The 20,005-nt window shown below is 44.1% G+C and overlaps 1 protein-coding gene across 5 annotated transcripts in view; it reads left to right on the forward strand.

Annotated features, from left to right (window-relative positions):
• The first annotated feature begins 13,573 nt into the window (after positions 1–13,573).
• Positions 13,574–20,005, forward strand: part of Znf483 (zinc finger protein 483) — a 19,181-nt gene continuing 12,749 nt past the window's right edge. Inside the window, exons 1-4 of one of the 5 annotated variants that reach the window (XM_031377525.1) lie at positions 13,589–13,654; positions 14,118–14,166; positions 15,762–16,303; positions 18,506–18,603. In XM_031377525.1, the coding sequence (XP_031233385.1) occupies positions 15,889–16,303; positions 18,506–18,603 (513 nt within the window). In that variant the 5' untranslated portion in view covers positions 13,589–13,654; positions 14,118–14,166; positions 15,762–15,888. Of the gene's footprint in view, positions 16,304–18,505; positions 18,604–20,005 lie in introns of all 5 variants that reach the window. The other 4 variants (XM_031377526.1, XM_031377523.1, XM_031377524.1 and 1 more) reach the window with 4 other exon arrangements.

The following is a 20,005-nucleotide window of genomic DNA, read 5'->3' on the forward strand; positions in this document are numbered from 1 at the left end:
GGGAGGAAGCAAGAGGTGAGAGCAAGAACAAGAGTTTAAGATAGAGAGGAGGGGGCGAGCAGCCTCTTTTATAGTGGGCTGGGATACCTTGCTGTTCCCAGGTAACTGTGGGGGTGGAGTCCAGCCAGACTAGTAGGAGCTGGGGCTTTGTCTACATAATTGATCTACAGGATAATGGAGGGCTTGTGGAGTCAGCTGCCTAATGTCCAGGGGGCATAGCTCACTACTGGGTCTCCTGAGTAAGCCTTCTTCAACCAGAACACAGATTGCCTTTCACGGTCCAACATAGGTTCACTCTATGAACACATGGACTTTATTATGCTAAAATATGAACCTTAAATTTCTAGATTCCTCAGGGATGTTTGACTTCGTCAAAGGCATTTTGTGTCTACTCAAGTGATTGTATGATATGAAATTTATGTCTGGTGATCGTCATATGTGGAACTATCCTTTCATCCCTAGAATGAAACCAAGTCAATCATGATTTTCAGTAGGTTGTTGAACTTGATTTGCAAGAATTTTAGCATCTCTGTTCATCAAGAAAATTACTCTATAGTTGTTGTGTTCTTATCTGGTTTGAGCATCAGAGTCAGTGCTAGCTTCACAGAATGAGTTTAGAACCATTCCTTTACTTTCTGTTTCATTGGATAATTTGAGAAACGCTCGTGTTAACTCTTAAAGGTCTGTCAGTATTCAGCAATGAATCAGTCTGGTCACAGGCTTTCCCTTTTCACAAGATCCTCTGTAATGCCTTCAGTCTGGATGCTTGTTAAGTGATGTGGTTGATTTTCTCAAGGTTCAAATTTATGTGTGATGGTTAATATTGATCACTGACTTCAAAGCCTCTAGAACCACCTAGGACTGCTCTTGCCACCACTGTCTGTCACTGATTAGAAGCAGATGGGATCTGAAATCACAGTGAGAAGATTTAAGACCCAGAACCTGAGTGAGGCTTTGCATGAGTGGTGACTTCAAGAGCAGACTTTTGAGCCAGAGTGCCTGGGTTTCCACATTACCCTAACTACTTACAAACCGGGCAAGCATGGGAAAGGGACACAACTTACCTAGAGCTGGCTTTCCACATTTGTAAAACATAAGCGGTGGTAGAGAAGGTCCTGTGGCACAGCACTTGCCTTCTGTGTGTGAGGCTTTGTCATTGCAAAAGAAAACATAACGAAAGCTGGGCAGTGGTGGTGCATGCCTTTAATCCCAGCACTTGGGAGGCAGAGGCAGGCAGATTTCTGAGTTTGAGGACAGCCTGGTCTACAGAGTGAGTTCCAGGACAGCCAGGGCTACACAGAGAAACCCTGTCTTGGAAAAGAAAGAAAGAAAGAAAGAAAGAGAGAGAGAGAGAGAGAGAGAGAAAGCAAGGCATCATAGCGTGAGGACCGAAGCTGACTAGAACCGTGCTCCTCTTCAATCTTCTGTCTTTCCCATTCATATCATTCTAATTCTCAGTTTCTTACCAAAGTTTTCAATCATAACAAATGTTAAATAAAGTCCTAGATGACTTATCTACCACTTAGTTTTGCAGCCCTCTTTGTATGGGAGCATGCTTTGAGACAGAGTCTCACCATGTAGCCCATACTGGCCTGGAACTTACCATGCTCCTGCCCCAGACTCCTGCATGCTGTGATCCCAAGCATTAGCCAACCAGGCTTGGCTCTTGGAGCCACTTGTCAATACTGCTTTCCTCATTTCTTGCTCCAAACCACAGCTGCTTCCTATCAGTTTGGAACTGTTTGAACTTTCTGTTTCACTGTCTACCTAGCTGTGCTTAAATTCCCCCAGAGCCCCAAACACCTAGGTAACATAAGACACAGTTGTTTCTTTCCCTTCTTTTTTTTTTCTTTCGTCTTTTCTTCCTGCTTTTATTTTCTGCTCTCAGAGGGAATACTCCTGGAACTTTCTGTCCATTGCTTCAGTAGATTAGACTCTTACCATCCCTCACAAATATTTTGCTCTGTGTCATCTTGGCTTTGTCAGTTTTTTCCTGGTGAGAGTCAAAGCCAGAGCCTACTAAATACTAACTAGATAAACTCCCTGCCACTGAGCCACCTATCAACACTAATAGACATTTTCTATGAAGGGCTGGATATATAATTTAGGCTCTTTGGACCTAACAGTCTCTCACAACTACCCAACCACAGACCACTCCCAGGCAAAGGAACAAGGTTATATTCCAGTGAAGCTTAATTTACAAAGGGAGGCTGTCGTGAGAATTTTGGTTTCTTTGGTTTTTTTGGTTTTTTTTTTTTTGTTTGTTTTGGTTTGGTTTTTGGTTTTTGGTTTTTTCAAGACAGGGTTTCTCGAAAAAAGAAAAAGGATAGCCTTGGCTGTCCTGGAACTCACTCTGTAGACCAGGCTGGCCTCGAACTCAGAAATCCACCAGCCTCTGCCTCCCAAGTGCTGGGATTAAAGGCGTGGCCACCACGGTTTCTTTGAAAAAAAAAAACAAAACAAAACAGAAATATTATGGGAAAACGGTTTCATTTTAGTCCCAGGTGTAGGATATGGAGCTGCTTCAGAATGTCCACAGCAGCTGACTATGATTTGCTTCATGCTCTAGCAGGGGCATGATTTTGCCAGCTGCAGATAGTTTCTGAGATTGTGTGACATTTGGAATTCTGGGGACTTTTCAGAGGGTGTATAAATGCTAGGGCCCCGGGAGTTGGGCTGGGTTGTTGGTTGGACGCAACATAATTTGTTAAGTAGTCATGCGCAAAGAAGAAACAAAAAGAACTGATGGCAAAGATTAAACTTGCCCCAAGGAGCTCGACGCCCCTAATCAGCAGGAAGTAGTCTAAGATAACAATAACCTTGCCCTCTTCCCCCTCTATCCTTTTTTTCTCTCCTATCTAGTGTTGGCGGAGTTGCCAGGGTGGAGAAAGGCAGAACAAAGAAGAACTCACAAAGTAGCCAAAGTCCAGCTACAAGAGGCCATGGAGTCCTAGCACACAGCAGGGAAACTAGAGATAATGACAGTATATGACACATTTCAGGAAAGTTAGAAGAGTCTTGAATGTCTCACATGAAGACATGACAGATATGTGAGAGGAGACATGCTCACTCCAATATGACTATCATACAACATATACATACATCAAAACATTGCACTGCGGCCAGGCAGATGGTTCATCCAGTAAACATACTTGCCTCCAAGATCAATTTCAGGGATCTACATGGTGAAAGGAGAGAATCAATTCCCACAAGTTGTCCTCTGATGTCTGTATACATGCCATGACATAGTGTGCCCCCATACATACATACCTACATAAATAAATGTAATTTCAAAGTAAATAAATAAACAAACAAAATGTTATACTGTACTCTGTTGGGGGATGGCTTTGTGCACTGTGTATTCAGATGCTGATTTCTGTACCCAAGAGATGTGGGTGCAGTCCAAACTCAACATTGTTGTTATTGAAGCATCTTCTCTCTCAAGGGTGTATAAAAATTGTTGCCCATCCACCTCTAATTAATAAAGAGCTGATCAGCCTATAGCAGGGCAGGACAGTTAAGATGGAGCTTCTGAGCCCAGTGAGGGGGTCCCAGGTGGAGAGATTCTTGAGGGGAGGCTGTGAGGGAGTCTCGTGCACTGCAGATTGAAGGTACTGTGAATTTCTACAGTCAGGCACACAAAAGATCCTCCTTTGAGGTGTCTGTGCCCATCAAGTGCACATTTGAGACAATCACTATGAAGATAAGCAGAGTGGAATTGTTCAGTGTGGCCCAAAGCTGCCAAATTAGCCCTGGCTGAAAGAGCTCTTCAGAGTCTTTCGACTGGTCCTAGTGAACACACTGGAACCTTAACTTGATGTGCAAACAGACTGTGCCACACTGGCCAGGAGTAGCTGAATCTCAGCCAATCACAAGCAGTGAACTAGCCTAGCCATGTTTGTAGATAGACACAAGCTGTAAACAGCTAGGCTGTCTGTACTTCAGTTCCTTTCCTTTGGCTACAGATGCAGCCTGCCCTCGTGGTGAGATAGGGCAGTTTTGAACTATTTCAGCACCAACTTTTCCTCAAGTACAAAAACTGAATAAAACGTTGACCTCTGCAAAGGGAGCTTGCCTTTATCTTTGCTTCCTTGTTTTCTTTGTTTCTTCCTTCCTTGTCTGTCTGTTTTCTACACACACACACACACACACACACACACAGTTTTTAATTTCAGAGAGAGAAAGATTTTGAAATATAGCTCAGGGCTAAACCCTAAGTTTCTTCCTTAACACGGAGAAAAGAAAAAACACCCAAAATGATGATATACCTAAGTAAATCAACCATTTTATTTATTTATTTATTTATTTATTTATTTATTTATTTATTTATTTTTGGTGCTCTTTGACCAAGAAAAAGCCTTTCTAGAATTCACTGTCAAGAAAAATTTGAATATCAGGAAAATCTCTATGGCTGCTTTTATGAGACAATAAGAATGGAGTAATTTATTAATAATTCATTGTTATCCTTGGTTTGTTGAGATCCAGTACGATCCATTGTTTTGCCATCAGTTTATGCATGTGCCCAGGTGCTCATGAGTGTGTGAGGAAGACAGGAAAGCAAGGACAAAGAGAAGTAACTATTTCAGCAGCTATGGCAACATTCCAGATGGAAATAACACAGAGAGAGATCAGTTACAAAGTCAAGAGACAGTTCAAAGACAGATAGGACAAAGAGATTCAGGGACAAGAGCCTATTCTCCAGGACTTTCGTATAGAATTCAGAGTAGATACAAACACTAAGCAAGATAGAGAAATAGGTCTGGAGGCCAGAGAAAGGCTAGGATGTCGAGCCTTCTAAATAAGCATTTACCACACACACACACACACACACACAGAGAGAGAGAGAGAGAGAGAGAGAGAGAGAGAGAGAGAGAGAGAGAGAGAGAGTTACTCTCAAAGAGGTGCCATAGGGTTAGAGGAAGGCTACAGAAGAAGCAGAGATTATCACGGGGAAAAAGCAGGATATAAAGTAAATGGGAACACAGTCTTGGAGGTGAGAGCAACACATAAAAAACCTCATGGCTGCATGACAGCAGGTCAGTGAATCTCCTGCGTTTTGAGTCCCCACAGACCAGAGCCCACCCAATGAGGCCTTTGCAGATCAGGCAACCAACCCTGAGCATGGGAACTGACTGTTGGCTTGTGACAATGCAGTGTGAACAGTATGAACAACTTAAACCTCTCATATCTCACTCACTTGGACAGGCAATCAACCCAACATCCCTGTTCCTCAGAGCTGCTTGTGAATCAGTGTTCAACCTGGCCTCGTAGTTCCTCTTCACTCTAAGTTCTGAGTGAGCATTTTGATGTCTGCTCTCATTGGTGGGGCTATCCCATTCTCTGGCTTTTCATTTCCTCTCCACTTCCATTTCCACTCCACTTTGGAGACTTTTTCTCTACACTTGATCTTCTACTTGTGAGGTAGACTCTTGTACTGCTCAGGGCTTCCTGTCTTTGAGGCTGGTTATCAGCCTACTATTCCAACATTTACTTAGTTCATTCATTCTCCAGCATCAAGTTCATTGAGGTGTAAAATGCTGACTGAACCTATTGTTCAATCAAAGATCGATAAAGCACACGTTTTAAGAGCTTTGACCTGAACACACCTAGAAAACTACCCACGATGGTATAATGAACTTGTCTGTCCTCTCCAAAAGTGTCCTCATGCCCTTTCCTCTCCCCAATTGCTTTACAGGTTGTTACTGATCTGCTTTCTGCCACTACTGATTAAATTGTATTTTCTGAAGATTATATATGTTTGTTTTCGTAATGGGGATTGGTCCTGTGTATTGTATATTCAGTTGCTGATCTCTGTGCCCCATAACTTTAATTTTTTTCTAACCTTATTATTAATGAGGGTTCTTAAATGCTTTAACCTCCCTGTTAGCCTACCACCCACCAGAGGTAGTGGAAAAGAAATGGACCTATTTAGAAAGGATTTGGGGAGCAACTCCCATTTCTGTTGTCTGGAAACAGCAGTGCAGTTCACAGGTTAGCAGGCAGTTGCTGCTCGATCCACTCAAAAACATTTCATGGATACATTAGCAGTCCAGTTCAATAGAGTCAGGTTAGCAACAGTGGTGGCATGACCTAGAAGAGACAACCAGGCTCAGCCTCTGCTCCAGTGCTGCGATTAAAGGTGTGCGCCACCACTGCCCGGCCATTTATTTCTTGCTATGTTCCCCAGTCTGGCCTTGAACGTTGAGCCTCAGCTTCCCAGGTAGCTTGGCCTCAGGAACACAGCGCTGTGCCTTTTACTTCTTGAGCTTAGAAGTTATTTTCATCCTTGCTGCAGCAGGTATCAAGACTGCATCCCTTGCCTTTGCCCCGTAGTTTATTGAGAGAACATACATATGTTCACCCATTCACCAATGCACCTCAGAGGGAATTAGTTTTCTATCACTACAAGTAAGTGGCTGTGAATTGTTCCATGTAAGACTTTGTATGAAAATAGGTGTATTTGTTTTGTTTGTTTTGTTTTTTCGGGACAGAGTTTCTCTGTGTAGCTCTGGCTGTCCTGGAACTCTCTCTGTAGACCAGGCTTGACTCAAACTCAGAGATCTACCTGCCTCTGCCTCCCAAGTGCTGGGATTAAAGGTATGCAGCACCACTGCCTGGCCTCTTCTTCATGCTGTAATAAAGTACCTGCAACTGGATGCTTACAGATAAAAGAAATTTATTCTGCTGACAGGATGGAAGTCCAAGATCAGGCATGCACATCTGTTTGGCCTCTGATATACCAGGTTATACCAATGATGTATAATTGGTCTTACTGTAACAACCCACTCTATGAGAAATTCATGCAATCCACAGACAAGCATTAATGTCTTCTGGGGGTAATATCCCCAATTGTGTGTTTAACTAAATGAGATGCCTTCCCCCAGGCTCCACCTTATAAAGGTCTCACCACTGCGACACCAACACTGAGGACCAAGTTTGTAGCCAAAGAACCTTTGGAGCACAGACCACAATCAAACCATAGTAATGTGCTTTCATTTCTATTGAGGTAGATCTGAGCTAAAACAAAATCCACATATCTGATGTGTATATTTCTACTTAACAGACGGATGTATCGCACACTCACCACCACTGTCAAGCCAGAACAAGTCCGTGTAAAGACTTCCACTGCAGCATTTCTTGCCTCTCCCAGTCCCTGCCATCCACTCTGTGATTTCTGCCTCTACATCTGTTTTTTTTTTTTAAATGGAATTATGTCTATAGCCATACCACCCTGAACATGCCTAATCTCATTTGATCTAGAAGCTGAGCAGGGCCAAGCCTGGTTAATACGTAGATAGAAATGGAATCATATTGGATGTACCTTTTGTGTCTAGCTTATGTGACCTTACATACTGCCTTTGGGGTATGGTCATATTTGTATTTATCAGTAGTCTATTCTTTTTACTGCCGAGTGGTATCTCATGTGAATGTGAAAGTTTATCGTTTTGAGTTTGGTTATGAAGTGTCCTCCAAAGACTCATGTGGCACTATGGAGAAGTGTTTGGGTCCTGAGGACTCGGACCTTATCAGTGGATTAATCCCCTAATAGTAAAATAATTGTAAAGTGACGTTATTGGAAGATGGAGACAGGTTGGTCTAAAGCAGCAGAGCCAGTTGACAATGGACTAAAATATCTGAAACTATGACCAGAAATAAGTTGTTCCTCCTTTTTCTCTGCTGGTATTTTGTCACAATGATGAAAAGTCAAGTATTGGGGGTAATGAGATGGCTTAGTGGGTAAAGGCACCGGCCACCAAGACTGGGGACCTAAGTTTCATCCATGGAGCCCACATGATTGAAGGAGAGAACTGACTCCTCCAAGTTGTCCTCTGATCACACAAGCCATGGGACATTGGGTGCACAGTACACACAGCCATCAGTCTTTGAGAAAAGGAAAACTATACACTGGTCCTAGCATTTGAATTATCCTCAGCCTTTAGCAATCATTAGCAAAGCATACTCAAACTTTTCCAAGTGGTCTTTTTGCAGCTAGATTCTTATATTTCTACTGACTAAATACCCAGGAGTGAAACCACTGGGTTGTATAGTAGTGAATAAATCTTTTGAATTAAGATTTTATTTTTCCCTCCCCTTTGCTCTTCCTGCCACCTCTTACTCCTCCTCCTCCTCCTCCTCCTCCTCCTCCTCTTCTTCCTCCTCCCTCTTGGTTTTTAGAAATAGAGTGTCTCTGTGTGGCCTTGACTGTCCCGTAACTCACTTTGTAGACCAGGCTAGCCTCGAATTTGTAGAGATCTGCCTGCCTCTGCCTCCCAAGTGCCTAGATTAAACTCTTGCACCACCACTGTTGGGGACCAAATGACACTTGGCTGAACCTGCCCCAGCTGGCCCTGCATTGCTGAGAGAAACATCCAGCTTGGCCCTGAGAAAAGGAACATTCACAGAAATCCACCCTCTCTCCACCTGTCACCCCGGAGCTCAACCCCAGAAGATTTTGTAACCTTTCATCTCCCTCCTTCCTCTACCTCTCCCCTTGTAAACTTCCTTCTCCCTCCTTCCTCTCCCCCTCCCTCCAAGATTTTTGCTTTAAATATGCTCTCCTCAACCAAGTAAACGGCTCTTGACAAGCAATGCTTCCTTGAGTCCTGTCATCTCTCTCGCCCATTCTTTATTCACAGGTTGTGACCCTCCTCGTTCCCCCAATAATGTGACCTGCAGGCCAGGTCACACCACTGCTGGGCCCTTTCTCCTGTTTGAATCAGTTACCTCTTGCCTCTCTGTCATCTAAACTAGAAGCTTCTTCATTTCAATAAAATCAGCTCAAATGCTTGTCCCTCTGGGCTCCTGTCAGACTCACTCACAAAGTCCCATCCCACTGTCCATCCTTCTGCTCTGTCCTGCTGTAGGGCCACTTTATATATCCTGAGAAAAATCACTCATGGAGCATGAATGGGTGATTTCTAACCTCAAATGGGCCCTTAACACTGAAAGAATCTATGTATTCCTCTCAGCAATCCTCTTCAGCAACTATCACAACCCGACCTCTCCACCCCACTTCCCTCCGCCCTTCTGCTATGTGATCTCAGTGGGGAATCCGATGCCCTCCACTACATACTTCCTTCTGTTCTGAGGAAAAGTTAGCTTTGCCTCCAGCTACTGAGGGTTAAGCCCTCCATGTATACTTCCTCCAGACTCTTCACTTGTAAGATGCATCTTTTTTAAAAAACATTTATTTACTTCATATATATGAGTAAACTGTCTCTGTCTTCAGATACCACACCAGAAAGGGGTATCAGATCCATTACAGATGGTTGTGAGCCACCATGTAGTTGCTGGGATTTGAACTCAGGAACTCTGGAAGAGCAGTCTGTTCTCTTAACCGCTGAGCCATCTCTCCAGCCCTATAAGGTGCATCTTGCTCTGCACCTTCATCTCCCCTCTCTCCACCGTTTACATCTGGTTTGTTCACTGTTTCCAGAACTTGTCACCCTTTAAGGCATTACACAGCCAGAGAGGAAAGTTCTCCATTTCTCCTAGAGAGGGAAGCACGGCCCCCTGCTGGCACTAAGATCCTTGGAGTGCCAGCAAAGCCAGAGGAATGAGGACTTGTGTCCTAGGAGGAGACACACCTTCCAAGCTTGGGGTCCACAGACTGGATACCACGAACCTTCAAAGTCCTAAAGAAATACCTAAGAGGCAACCTAAGATAAGCTATGTCAGTGTGTCATTCAGAAATGGCTCGCTACCATTTGGAGCAAACAATAGAACTACTGACATTTTGTTTTGTCTTGGGATAGGGTCTCACTATGTTTCCCAAGCTAGCTTCAAACAAGTGATCCTTCTGCTTCAACCTGAGTGCTAGAATTACAGATGTGCACCACTGTGTTCAACTAATATCAAGTTTTACAACAACTGCCACAGGGAGGTAGCTCACTAGATAGAGTGCTTTTTGTTTTGTTTTGTTTTTTAGCATACATAAAGCCATAGGTTCAAGCCCCAGCATCCCATGAAACCAGCATAGTGGCACATGCCTGTAATCTTAGCACTCAGGGGGAAGAGGAATGAGGATCAGAAGCTCATGATCATCATCCTTGGTTATATAGCACATTAAAAGCCAGCATGGACTACAAAAGCAAGCAGAGGCTGGAGAGATGACTCAGTTGTGAAGAGCACTAGTTATTCTTCCAGAGGGCCTGGGTTCTGTTCCTTGCTCCCACCTGTCAGCTCAACCACCTGCCACTCCAGTCTCAGAAGATCAGGCACCCTTTTCTGGCCTGCCTTCAAAGACACCAAAAGTGCATGTTGTGCATAGACATACTTGCAGGCAAAACACCCACACATATAAAATGAAAATAAACAAGTTTTTTTTTTTAAAAAAAAAAAAAGATTTATTTATTTATTTATTATATGTAAGGACACTGTAGCTGTCTTCAGCCACTCCAGAAGAGGGTGTCAGATCTCATTATGGATGGTTGTGAGCCACCATGTGGTTGCTGGGATTCAAACTCAGGACCTTTGGAAGATCAGTCAGTGCTCTTACCTGCTGAGCCATCTCACCAGCCCATTTCTTTTTTTAATCAAGCCAACAAACAAAACTCACCTGTCCAATACTATTGACTAAAATTCAGTTTTGTCCTTTTCCTTCTAAAGATGGAGGAGGATTCCTCTCCCCAAATACTATTTTTTGCACAAAGCTGATTGGCTGCCACTTTGCTGCTGTCTAAGTGGCCCTGGGCATGCCTCTTTTCTGCACTGTCTTTGAGAGGCTAGACCTACTCCATCTTAGGACCAGTCTCCATCTAAAAGAAAAGAAAAAAAATCCTGAGAACTTGACCTACAACAGAACCTGAGCTGCACCCACATACCAGGAAGGACCTCACGGCTTGTCCTTGGCCAGAGTTACTCCCTAGCTACTTCCTAGCAACAATCAAAGATTAGTCTGATCGTTTCAGATGTACTTTCAGATTGTTTGTGATTATATACAGTCTTGCTTCAGAGCACCCACCTGTTGGCTTACAGTCATTCTGTTAGATGCTTGTCAGACTGGACTCCCTCACCCCCTCACTTGCTCCTATTTTCCTATAAAACTTTGCCTTGCTGAGGGTTCGAGGCTGCTCTGCCTTCCCTTCCCGTCCTGCTGCGTCAGGGTTGGGTTGGAGGAGAGCCCAAGCCCAAGATTGTAATAAGGAGACTCTAATGCTATTACATCGGACACAACTCGTTGGAGGTCTTTTGGGGTTCACAAACGATTCCCAGCACAACCTCTTCTCTTCTGTAACATAGGTGGGAGGAGTAGGCAGGCCCTTGGCTTTTCAGTTCCAGGTTGAGTCTAGCTCAGTGGTTCTCAACCTTCCTAACGCTGTGACCCTTTAGTACAGTTCCTCATGTTGTGGTGACCCACAACTATAAATTCTTTTTCATTGCTACATTATAACTGTAATTTTGCTACCGTTATGAAAAGTAATATAAATACCTATGCTTTCTGATGGTTTTAGGCATCCCTATGAAATGGTTGTTCAACCCTAAAGGGGTCTCAACCCACAGGCTGGGAACCGCTGTTCTAGAAGGGCTTCAGAAAACCAGCCGGCCCTTTACAAAGACAGGCATAAGCACACATATGTTCTTCCTTCCCTATCCATCTAGCAGAACATGTGCTGAGTTATGAGCCGTGTAAACAGGAAGGTAATGTAAATAACAAGTCACGGGGGAATGCCATGCAGCAATGAAATCAACTAGCTCATAACCATAAGCAACAATTTTGACAGATCTCATAGCATAATATTGAATGAAAGAAGCCATCTATAAAGAGTAAACTATCTGTTCTAGTTAGGAAAATTTAAAATCCAGGGTATAGAGATAATAACAACAATTCCACTTTGTTATAAGTTAAAAACAAGGGCTGGAGAGATGACTCAGTAGTTAAGAGCACTGAATGCTCTTCCAGAGGTCCTGAGTTCAATTCCCAGCCACCACATGGTGGCTCACAAGCATCTATAATGGGACCTGATGCCCTCTTCTGGTGTGCCTGAAGACAGCAACAATGTACTCGTCATATATATATGTGTATGTGTGTGTGTGTGTACATATACATACATACATACATACATACATATATGTGTGTGTGTGTGTGTGTGTGCGTGTGTGTATATATAATAAAATCTTTAGCCAGGCGGTGATAGCACATGCCTTTAATCCCAGCACTTGGGAGGCAGAGGCAGGCGATTTCTGAGTTCGAGGCCAGCCTGATCTACAGAGTGAGTTCCAGGACAGCCAGGGCTATACAGAGACACCCTGTCTCGAAAAAAACAAAACAACAACAACAAAAAAAATCAAACCAAACAAACAAAAATAAAATCTTTAAAAAATAATAAGTTAAAAACAATCAAAACAAAAAAAAAAACTTGGGTTGTATGGATAGATCCTGCTTTTAAACATTCAAATGGACACCCACCCTCCACCTGAAACAAACCCAGGACCACACTTCACACTCCTTGGCAGCTTCAGTACCATTAAACTGCACCCTCTGCCCATTTCTGGACTTAATGAGCTAAGAGAGGTCACCCTAGTTTCAAAAAACTAGAAACTGCTCTCAAAGGAGTTACATCATCAGTATACTTGTAGAAAGAACTTCTAGAGTAGATAGATATTTGCTGATGTGGTCATCTTTACTAAAAGCGATCTGCCTCGCTTGTGTTATCTTGTTCCTGCCCGTCAAGGGCTGCCGTACCTCTCCACATCCCAGTACTACTATCTCATCTCTTGATACAGTGATGCCACGACTCTTTCATTTCCAGTTAAACCACCTTTAGAATCACTTGGGAGACCAGCCTATGGACATGCCTATGTGGGATTATCTTGATTGCCTGCTGTGGGTGGCACCATTTCCTGGACAGGAAATCCTGAATTGTGTAAACAGAGAAAGGAACCTTAGCATCAGCATGCATCCACAGCCCAGTGCTTCCTGGTTGTGAATGCCACGTGACCAGCTGTTTCAGGCTTCTGCCACCTTGTCTTCCCTGCCATGAGGACCATCCCTTTCCTCCTTAGTTGCTTTTGTCAGGATATTTTATCACAGTAAAAGAACAAGTAACTAAGATAGTAGAGTTCCGAGCAGTTCTTCCTTGGGAGGGATATAATCTGCCAAGATAATGGTGTAAGTGATGGGCAGGGGCGGGGAAACAAAAAGCTATTGCAAAAGCTTTGTGTAGGGTGCTTGGCCTAGGACCATGGTGGCAGGTGTGGGAAGCCAGAGGATGACATTTGTATAGTGTATTTGCTGCGTTACTTATGGTTTACATTAAAGGCATCGCTAATGCTTCCTCAGTGGACATTTTTCCACTTTGAATTTTAGTGAACCGTAGTAATGGGAGAAGCTGAGAAGATTTAAGGTTACTGTGGATGCCGGGTTGCATGGATCTAAAAAACCTAAGTGTGTTCTAGGCCTCTAAGCCTCTGGCGCAGCAATAATTTAGCAGCCGAGCCCCCCAGCCGCTTCTCTGTGACCATGCGCAACAGGCCAGATAATAGCCTATGGAAAGCACAGGAGTTTCTAAAATCGAGGCCAGCGGACCCCGGGAATCGTAGTTCCTAGCCTTCGCGCAGGCGCAGTGGGTCCCGAAGTCTTGCGCGCGCAGCTGCTGCGGGACGAGGTTCTGAACGCTTATTGCGGTGCAGCTGGCTGCGGATGCTGGTGCAGGTATTGGTGCTTTTCGCCGTTCGGTTTGGAGCTATGCGGGTTGTGGGCTCCGAGCTCACGCCTTGGGCGGACTGGGACCCAGAGCATCCCGGGGACCAGGCGCTGCGCTGCGCTGCAGCTGCGGGGGCGTGCACTTCAGCAGCACCGCTCCCTCCCATCCTTGCATTCCTCCCTGTGCTCAGGTCTTGAAAACTTCGCCACCGTTGGTATTTGAGCCAGATAATTTCTTGGTGTGTTTGCTCACGTGAATGTGTGTGTGTGTGTGTGTGTGTGTGTGTGTGTGTGTGTATGTGTGTGACCCCTTTATTAGATGTTTAGCAGCGTCTCTAGCTGTATTTGTCAGAAACCTGGATCGTCCTTCCTCCGCGATCCTAATAAACTGGAGGGCTCCAGGCTTTGCCAGCTGACACCTGTGGGGCAAATTGCCGCTGATTTTCTCTTAACCTGCGTCACATTTTCACAGAGCCTCTATTGAAGCAGCTGCGCATGTCTCAGTCACTGCGGAGTCCCAGGTACCCAAAGGGATGCCAGGTGACATGGTGGGCCCTAATGCAAAGAAGTAAATGACATCTCGGGCGCTGGGTGTTGGGTCCTGAGGTGGGTGGCTAACGCTATGCTAATTGCAATAAGAGGCTAGTATATCTCGCCGAATAGTGGTGCGTCTCGGGTCCTATTTTCGAGATGTAAGTGATCTCTACACGCCTGTCCCCGCAGTTCCCATTCCCATCATTCATCCCAGTCATTTATGGGATGAATGAATGCATGCTGCACAGGCCAGGCCGTGTGCAAAAGACCATTTAGAGATCAAAAGGAATTTCACACGATGGTAATGGCATGACGACTGAGAAGAATCGGAGCTTTTGTTTTTGATATGTTTCTTGTGAGGTTCTCAGCAACCGGTGTTGTGGTGGTGTGTTAATGAGGGCTGACACATGCTAGGCAAGTGTTCTATCACTGAGCAGTATCCAGCCTTGGTTTTATTTTGTGTTTATGAGTGTTTTGCCTTCTGCACTGTGCATTTGTCAGAAAAGAGAGTGTTGGATTCCCTGAAACTAGAGTTACAGATGGTTGTGGGCAGCTATGTATGTGCCAGCAATAGAGTCAAGGCTGGTTGCTCTGCTAGAGCAGCAATGCTCCTCACCCCTGAGATCCAGGAGCCCAGTTTGGAAGAGCGAGTACAGGATCATTAAGAGTAGGAAGGCATCATTCCAAGTGATGAGGGGGTGGGAATCTCTCTGGTGTAAAGGATAGGGAGAGTTTGTGTGGGGTATTTCTGTATGGCTGCAATGTCTGTCGGTCTACGAGGTATCTAGGCAAATGTTCTGTGCCCTCTGCTTTGAACTTGGTCTTCATGGACCCTGCAAGGGCTTCCAAGCAGGGAAATGACAGGACCAGCTTCTGAGCACTAGGAGAAGTCCTTCAGCTACAGCCCAAGAGTGGATTGAAGACAATTGTGCTTGAGAGAGAAGCTCTAAGGTTAAGAGCGCTTGTTGCTCTTCCAGAAGACCCAGGTTCACTTTCCAACACACACATGGCAGCTCACAACCTTCTGTAACTTCAGCTCCAGGAATCCAACGCTGCCTTCTGACCTCGATGGGCACCAGGCACACTTGTGGTACACAAAACACTCATATGCATAAAATAAATTTTAAGATAGAGAGAGTCTAGCTTGGTTATTTATTATATGAAAAATAAAGAGTAAGGAGGAGAAATTTGGTAGTAAAATGTGAAATCGGGTTTCAGAGTTGAGTGACTGGTAGGAAATATGTGTTTGTTGAAAGAGGACGGGACCTGTTAAATAGACTTGTGCCTGAATCACTTGGAACCAGGAAGATCTTCCATTCATTTTGTTTGTGAGTAGTATTAAGTCTGAAGTAACTGTCTGCTTGTGGAGTATATTTAATTATCTTTATTCAATTCTTCAGTTTTTATTCCATAAAGAGTCTCCTTTTAATAGACTAGTTGGTTGGGCAGAGCTTTTCTGAGCTTCTAAGTATATAGGTGTAGGTGGAAGAGGTGTTTGTGTATGGGTGATTAAGAAAAAATGAATGCTTTCTGAATTAATGTCCCATGTATTCATTTAATGTCTTCTGTTTCTTCTTGACAGCTCCTTCAAGACTGTAAATTGGATTCCTGGAGCCCTTGGTAGTTTGCTGAGCATAGATAGTACCTGTTGGCAGATCACACTGATACTCAGATAGTCTAAAGAGGACTGGATTCCTGCTGGTGATACAATGCAAGCTTTAGTGCCCTCAAACATGATGGCAGGCGTCTCCCCAGACCCTCCAGCTTTGGCTCTGAGTGAGCAAAGCAGGGTCCCTAGAGTGGATACTCTGAGGGTCCAGGAAAGTCTGTTAAGAGGATATGCTGACGACCTGGAGGCTTTCAGGCAGAAGTTCAGGTGGTTTTGCTACTCACAGGACGAAGGACCCAGAAAAACCCTGAATCAACTCTGGGACCTCTGCAAGCAGTGGCTGAGACCAGACATTCACACCAAAGAGCAGATCTTAGAGCTGTTGGTGTTTGAGCAGTTCCTGAGGGTTTTGCCTGGCGAGATGAGGATTTGGGTGAATTCCCAGCATCCTCAGAGTAGTGTGGATGTGGTGGCCCTGGTAGAAGATTTGAACCAAACACTTGAGGAAAAGGAAGGTGAGAGTTACAGGGAGTGTGGGGGTAGGGTGGGGGTATGAGAGGGGTCCCCTAAGATACAGAGTAAACCTCTCAAAGGAAGCAATACTGCTAAGATTGAAAATAAAAATTACAATTGTATATTCAAAAATAAGGGCTAATTTAAGGCAGCGGTTCTCAACCTGTGGGTCAAGACCTCTTAGGGTTCATATATCATATCCTGCATACCAGATATTTACACTATGATTCATAACAGTAGCAAAACTACAATTATGAAGTAGCAATGAAATAATTTTATGGTGGGAGTCGCCACAACTGAGGAACGATATTAAAGAGTCGCAGCATTGGGAACGTTGGGAACCACTGGTTACGGGAAACATTCTGTTTTACAGATTACTTGTGACCAGTTCTACACTGTGGAGTCACTCGTTAGAGACCCTGAGTTTAGAAGGGTGAGCATGTAGCAGTGATAAGTGAATCAGAGAGGAGTCAGGCAGCCCACATTTTAGGTATGTAAGTTATCCGTATGACCACAAGTCAAGTGAGCGGCAGGAAGCAATACTTGCTCCTAGCTCCGAGCTTGTGGTAGAATCCATTCTGTCCATCGCTGCCTCTGTGTGGAGAGTCCTCCAGTGAAGAAGCCATTGCTAACAGCAATCTGTAAGGAAGAACAAGTTTCTTAAATTAATCCTCTTAACATCTTTATATAATTCTTTATGTCATTTCCCCCAACTAGCTGCTCAATAAAAAATGCCTACAGTTCTTGCCATAATATGGTAGAGTATGACTTGAAAAAAAAATTTTTCCCCCTTACTTGAAAAAGAATTGTCATCTGAGGATGTTCAGTATGTTCAGTCACTATGAATTCGGGCTCCTCCTGGGGCCTTGACCCAGTCTCCCACCCGTGAGAGCTCAAGGAGCTCACCCAGACCCCACCCACTGCTGTTCCCCCTCAAACTCACACTGGAGTTTTCTTGCTTTTTTAGCTATTGTCTGTAGGAATCAGCTAACAATCCCAGAGGGCACATTCGGATTTTTGGGGTTTTTTTTTGTTGTTCTTTTGTTTTGTTTTTTTGTTTGTTTATTTTGTTTTGGTCAGCATAGTGCCTTAGTTCAGTCAACAGCTATAAATAATATTTGAGCAAAGCTGGTTTACCTTGGTAGATCTTATAAATTAAAAATATTTTCTAAACTCTATATTGTACAGAGTGCTACATAGCTAAAGATATATCAAAGGAAAGAATTCAGTTTTGTGGACTCAAGAACAGAAAAGATCTTTGAGGAAAGAGTGGGGGAAAGCCTTTTTTTTTTTTTTTTTTTTTTTTTTTTTTTTTTGGTTTTTCGAGACAGGGTTTCTCTGTAGCCCTGGCTGTCCTGGAACTCACTCTGTAGACCAGGCTGGCCTCGAACTCAGAAGGAAAGCCTATTTTTTAATATAGAAAGTGATCTCCCTCTGTGGCAGTTCTGCATCCTAAGAGAAGGAAACTTGATTTCTTTACTCTGCTCCAGAGAACCATGAAACACTGTGGTATTATAAAATAGGTATTTGGGTTTTCATTCCCCCTGCCCTGGGCCTGCAGCCCCTATAACCCTTGACGGGTCCCAAGTGACTAGAGCAATAAATGCCTTTTTATTAACACATTTGTCCTTTCCTCTTTGGCACATGAAACCTGTTCCAGGAACCTCAATAGATGGTAAGGTGAGAGACAGTTGTCTTGTCATTTATCATAAGCCCCTTGTAGCCATGCCTGGATTTAATGAGATCATATTTGAAGTGACCGTAAATAATCGCCCATAAAGGCTAATTTCCGATGCAGCTATAGGATAGAACTCACAACTCCCACCTCCAGAGAGGGGAGGGCCTGAAAGTAGAGATGATCACTAATGTCATTCATCGTGCCTCCATGATGAGATTGTCTTCAAGAAAGCTCGGCATACGGGCATTCCAGGAGGGTGGTTACCCTGGGAGAGGGCGTGGAAGGCATGTCCGTCTGGCTGTGTCAAGCTGAAGCTGAATTCAGAAGCACTGAACCTTTCCCCTCAGGCTTTCTCCTATGCTTCTCCTTTATCTGGCTGTTGTTTGTATCCTTTCTACTATCCTTTATATTAAATAAGCAAAGAAAGGTTTCCTCTGAGCCATTCTAGGAAACGCATCCTGCTTGAGCCGGTTGTGGCGAGTGCTGCTCTAGTACAGAGAGTGGAGCTGACTTTCCCTTTTCCCAGGTCTTAGCACTCAGGCTTCTGCCGTTTGCAAAGAGGAGGATTTGGGAGAAGATGCTATGGTGGTGGTGGTGGAGGCGGCTCCAGATCCTGAGCCACGTGTAAGTTTCCTTTCACTGGTTTTCATTCTTCAGTGGAAACAAAGATACAAAGTCAACCAAGGGAACTTGTGGATCACTGTGTACTTCCTGTTGATTTGGATTCACAGGCTGTAACATAACTCTGACACTAAACAAGCATTTAAGGCCAGAGAGGTGGTGGGGTGGGTGAAGGCTCCAACAGGTGAGTCTGATTTCAGCCCACCAGATCTATAGAGTAGAAGGAGGGAACCAACTCCAGTGGGTTGACCTCTGACCTCCATAGGCATGCTATAACATACTTAATATACCACCCTCAACCCCAAAATGTTTGGGGCAGAAGCATTTACTACATTAGAAGCATTTTACTATGTCCCAAAAGTTAGTCCTGAAAGAAATGAGCCAGGTGGATATAGAATTCTAGTTTCCTAATATGGTAAAGAACATCTCCACGTAGGTAGACTCACAGTGTAAGAAAAATGTCAATATTTCCTGAACATATTCGTTAATCAAGTGAAGTAAGAGAGAAATGAGACAAAGGCATATTATTTAGAGACAATGCTATTGTCTAGTTGGAAGACCCTGGTTCAACTAAGACTAGAACTCATACAGTAGCTGGGAAAAGCAACTGGTTATGAATCAGTACGTTTCCAGTACTCATAGTTACCACTTGGGGGCGGGGGAAATCACAGTTATGAGTAATGCTTCTACACCGGAACAGCAGGGAGTTCTAGGAGTATGTCTGTGTCCTCGTCCCTGGGACTTGTGGATAGGATATGCTTGAAGAAAAAAATCATCTCTTACAAGTATAGTGAAGCTATGGGATTTAAGATAAAGAATTGGTGCTACTAAAATTGGAAAGATGGCCAGGCAGTGGTGACGGATACCTTTAATCCCAGCACTTGGGAAGCAGAGGCAGGTGGATCTCTGAGTTTGAGGCCAGTCTGGTCTACAGAGTGAGTTCAAGGACAGCCAAGGGCTACACAGAGAAACCCTGTTTTGAACAAGATAATGACTAATAAAATAAAATCGAATTGAAAAGGTGAGGAGTTAGTTCTGGGTTATGGGAATAGGCCTTGAGCACCTACATTTAAGCATCATGGAGAGAGTAAACACAGAGGGATGGTGGTGGTGATACAGAGGAAGGCAACTGAAGGGGCAGGACCACAGTGTGGGAAGGTCAAGGGATGCCAGCGGCTGCTGACAGACAGAGGCAGAGTGGATTCTCCCCCAGAGGCTCAAGAGAGTACATGCCTGCCAGCTCTTCTATCTCCCATTCTGGCCTCTGGGATTATGAGAGAATATAGTTCTGTTGTTGAAGCCTCAGGGTCCTGGTATGTTTCATATGGTATAACATTGACAAGACGCTAATCCAAGCTCTTGAAGACACAGGAGATACCCTTGCCCCGACACAGAAGGCGCTTTG

This window comes from Mastomys coucha, unplaced genomic scaffold, assembly GCF_008632895.1.
Source record: "Mastomys coucha isolate ucsf_1 unplaced genomic scaffold, UCSF_Mcou_1 pScaffold18, whole genome shotgun sequence".
NCBI lineage: Eukaryota > Metazoa > Chordata > Mammalia > Rodentia > Muridae > Mastomys > Mastomys coucha.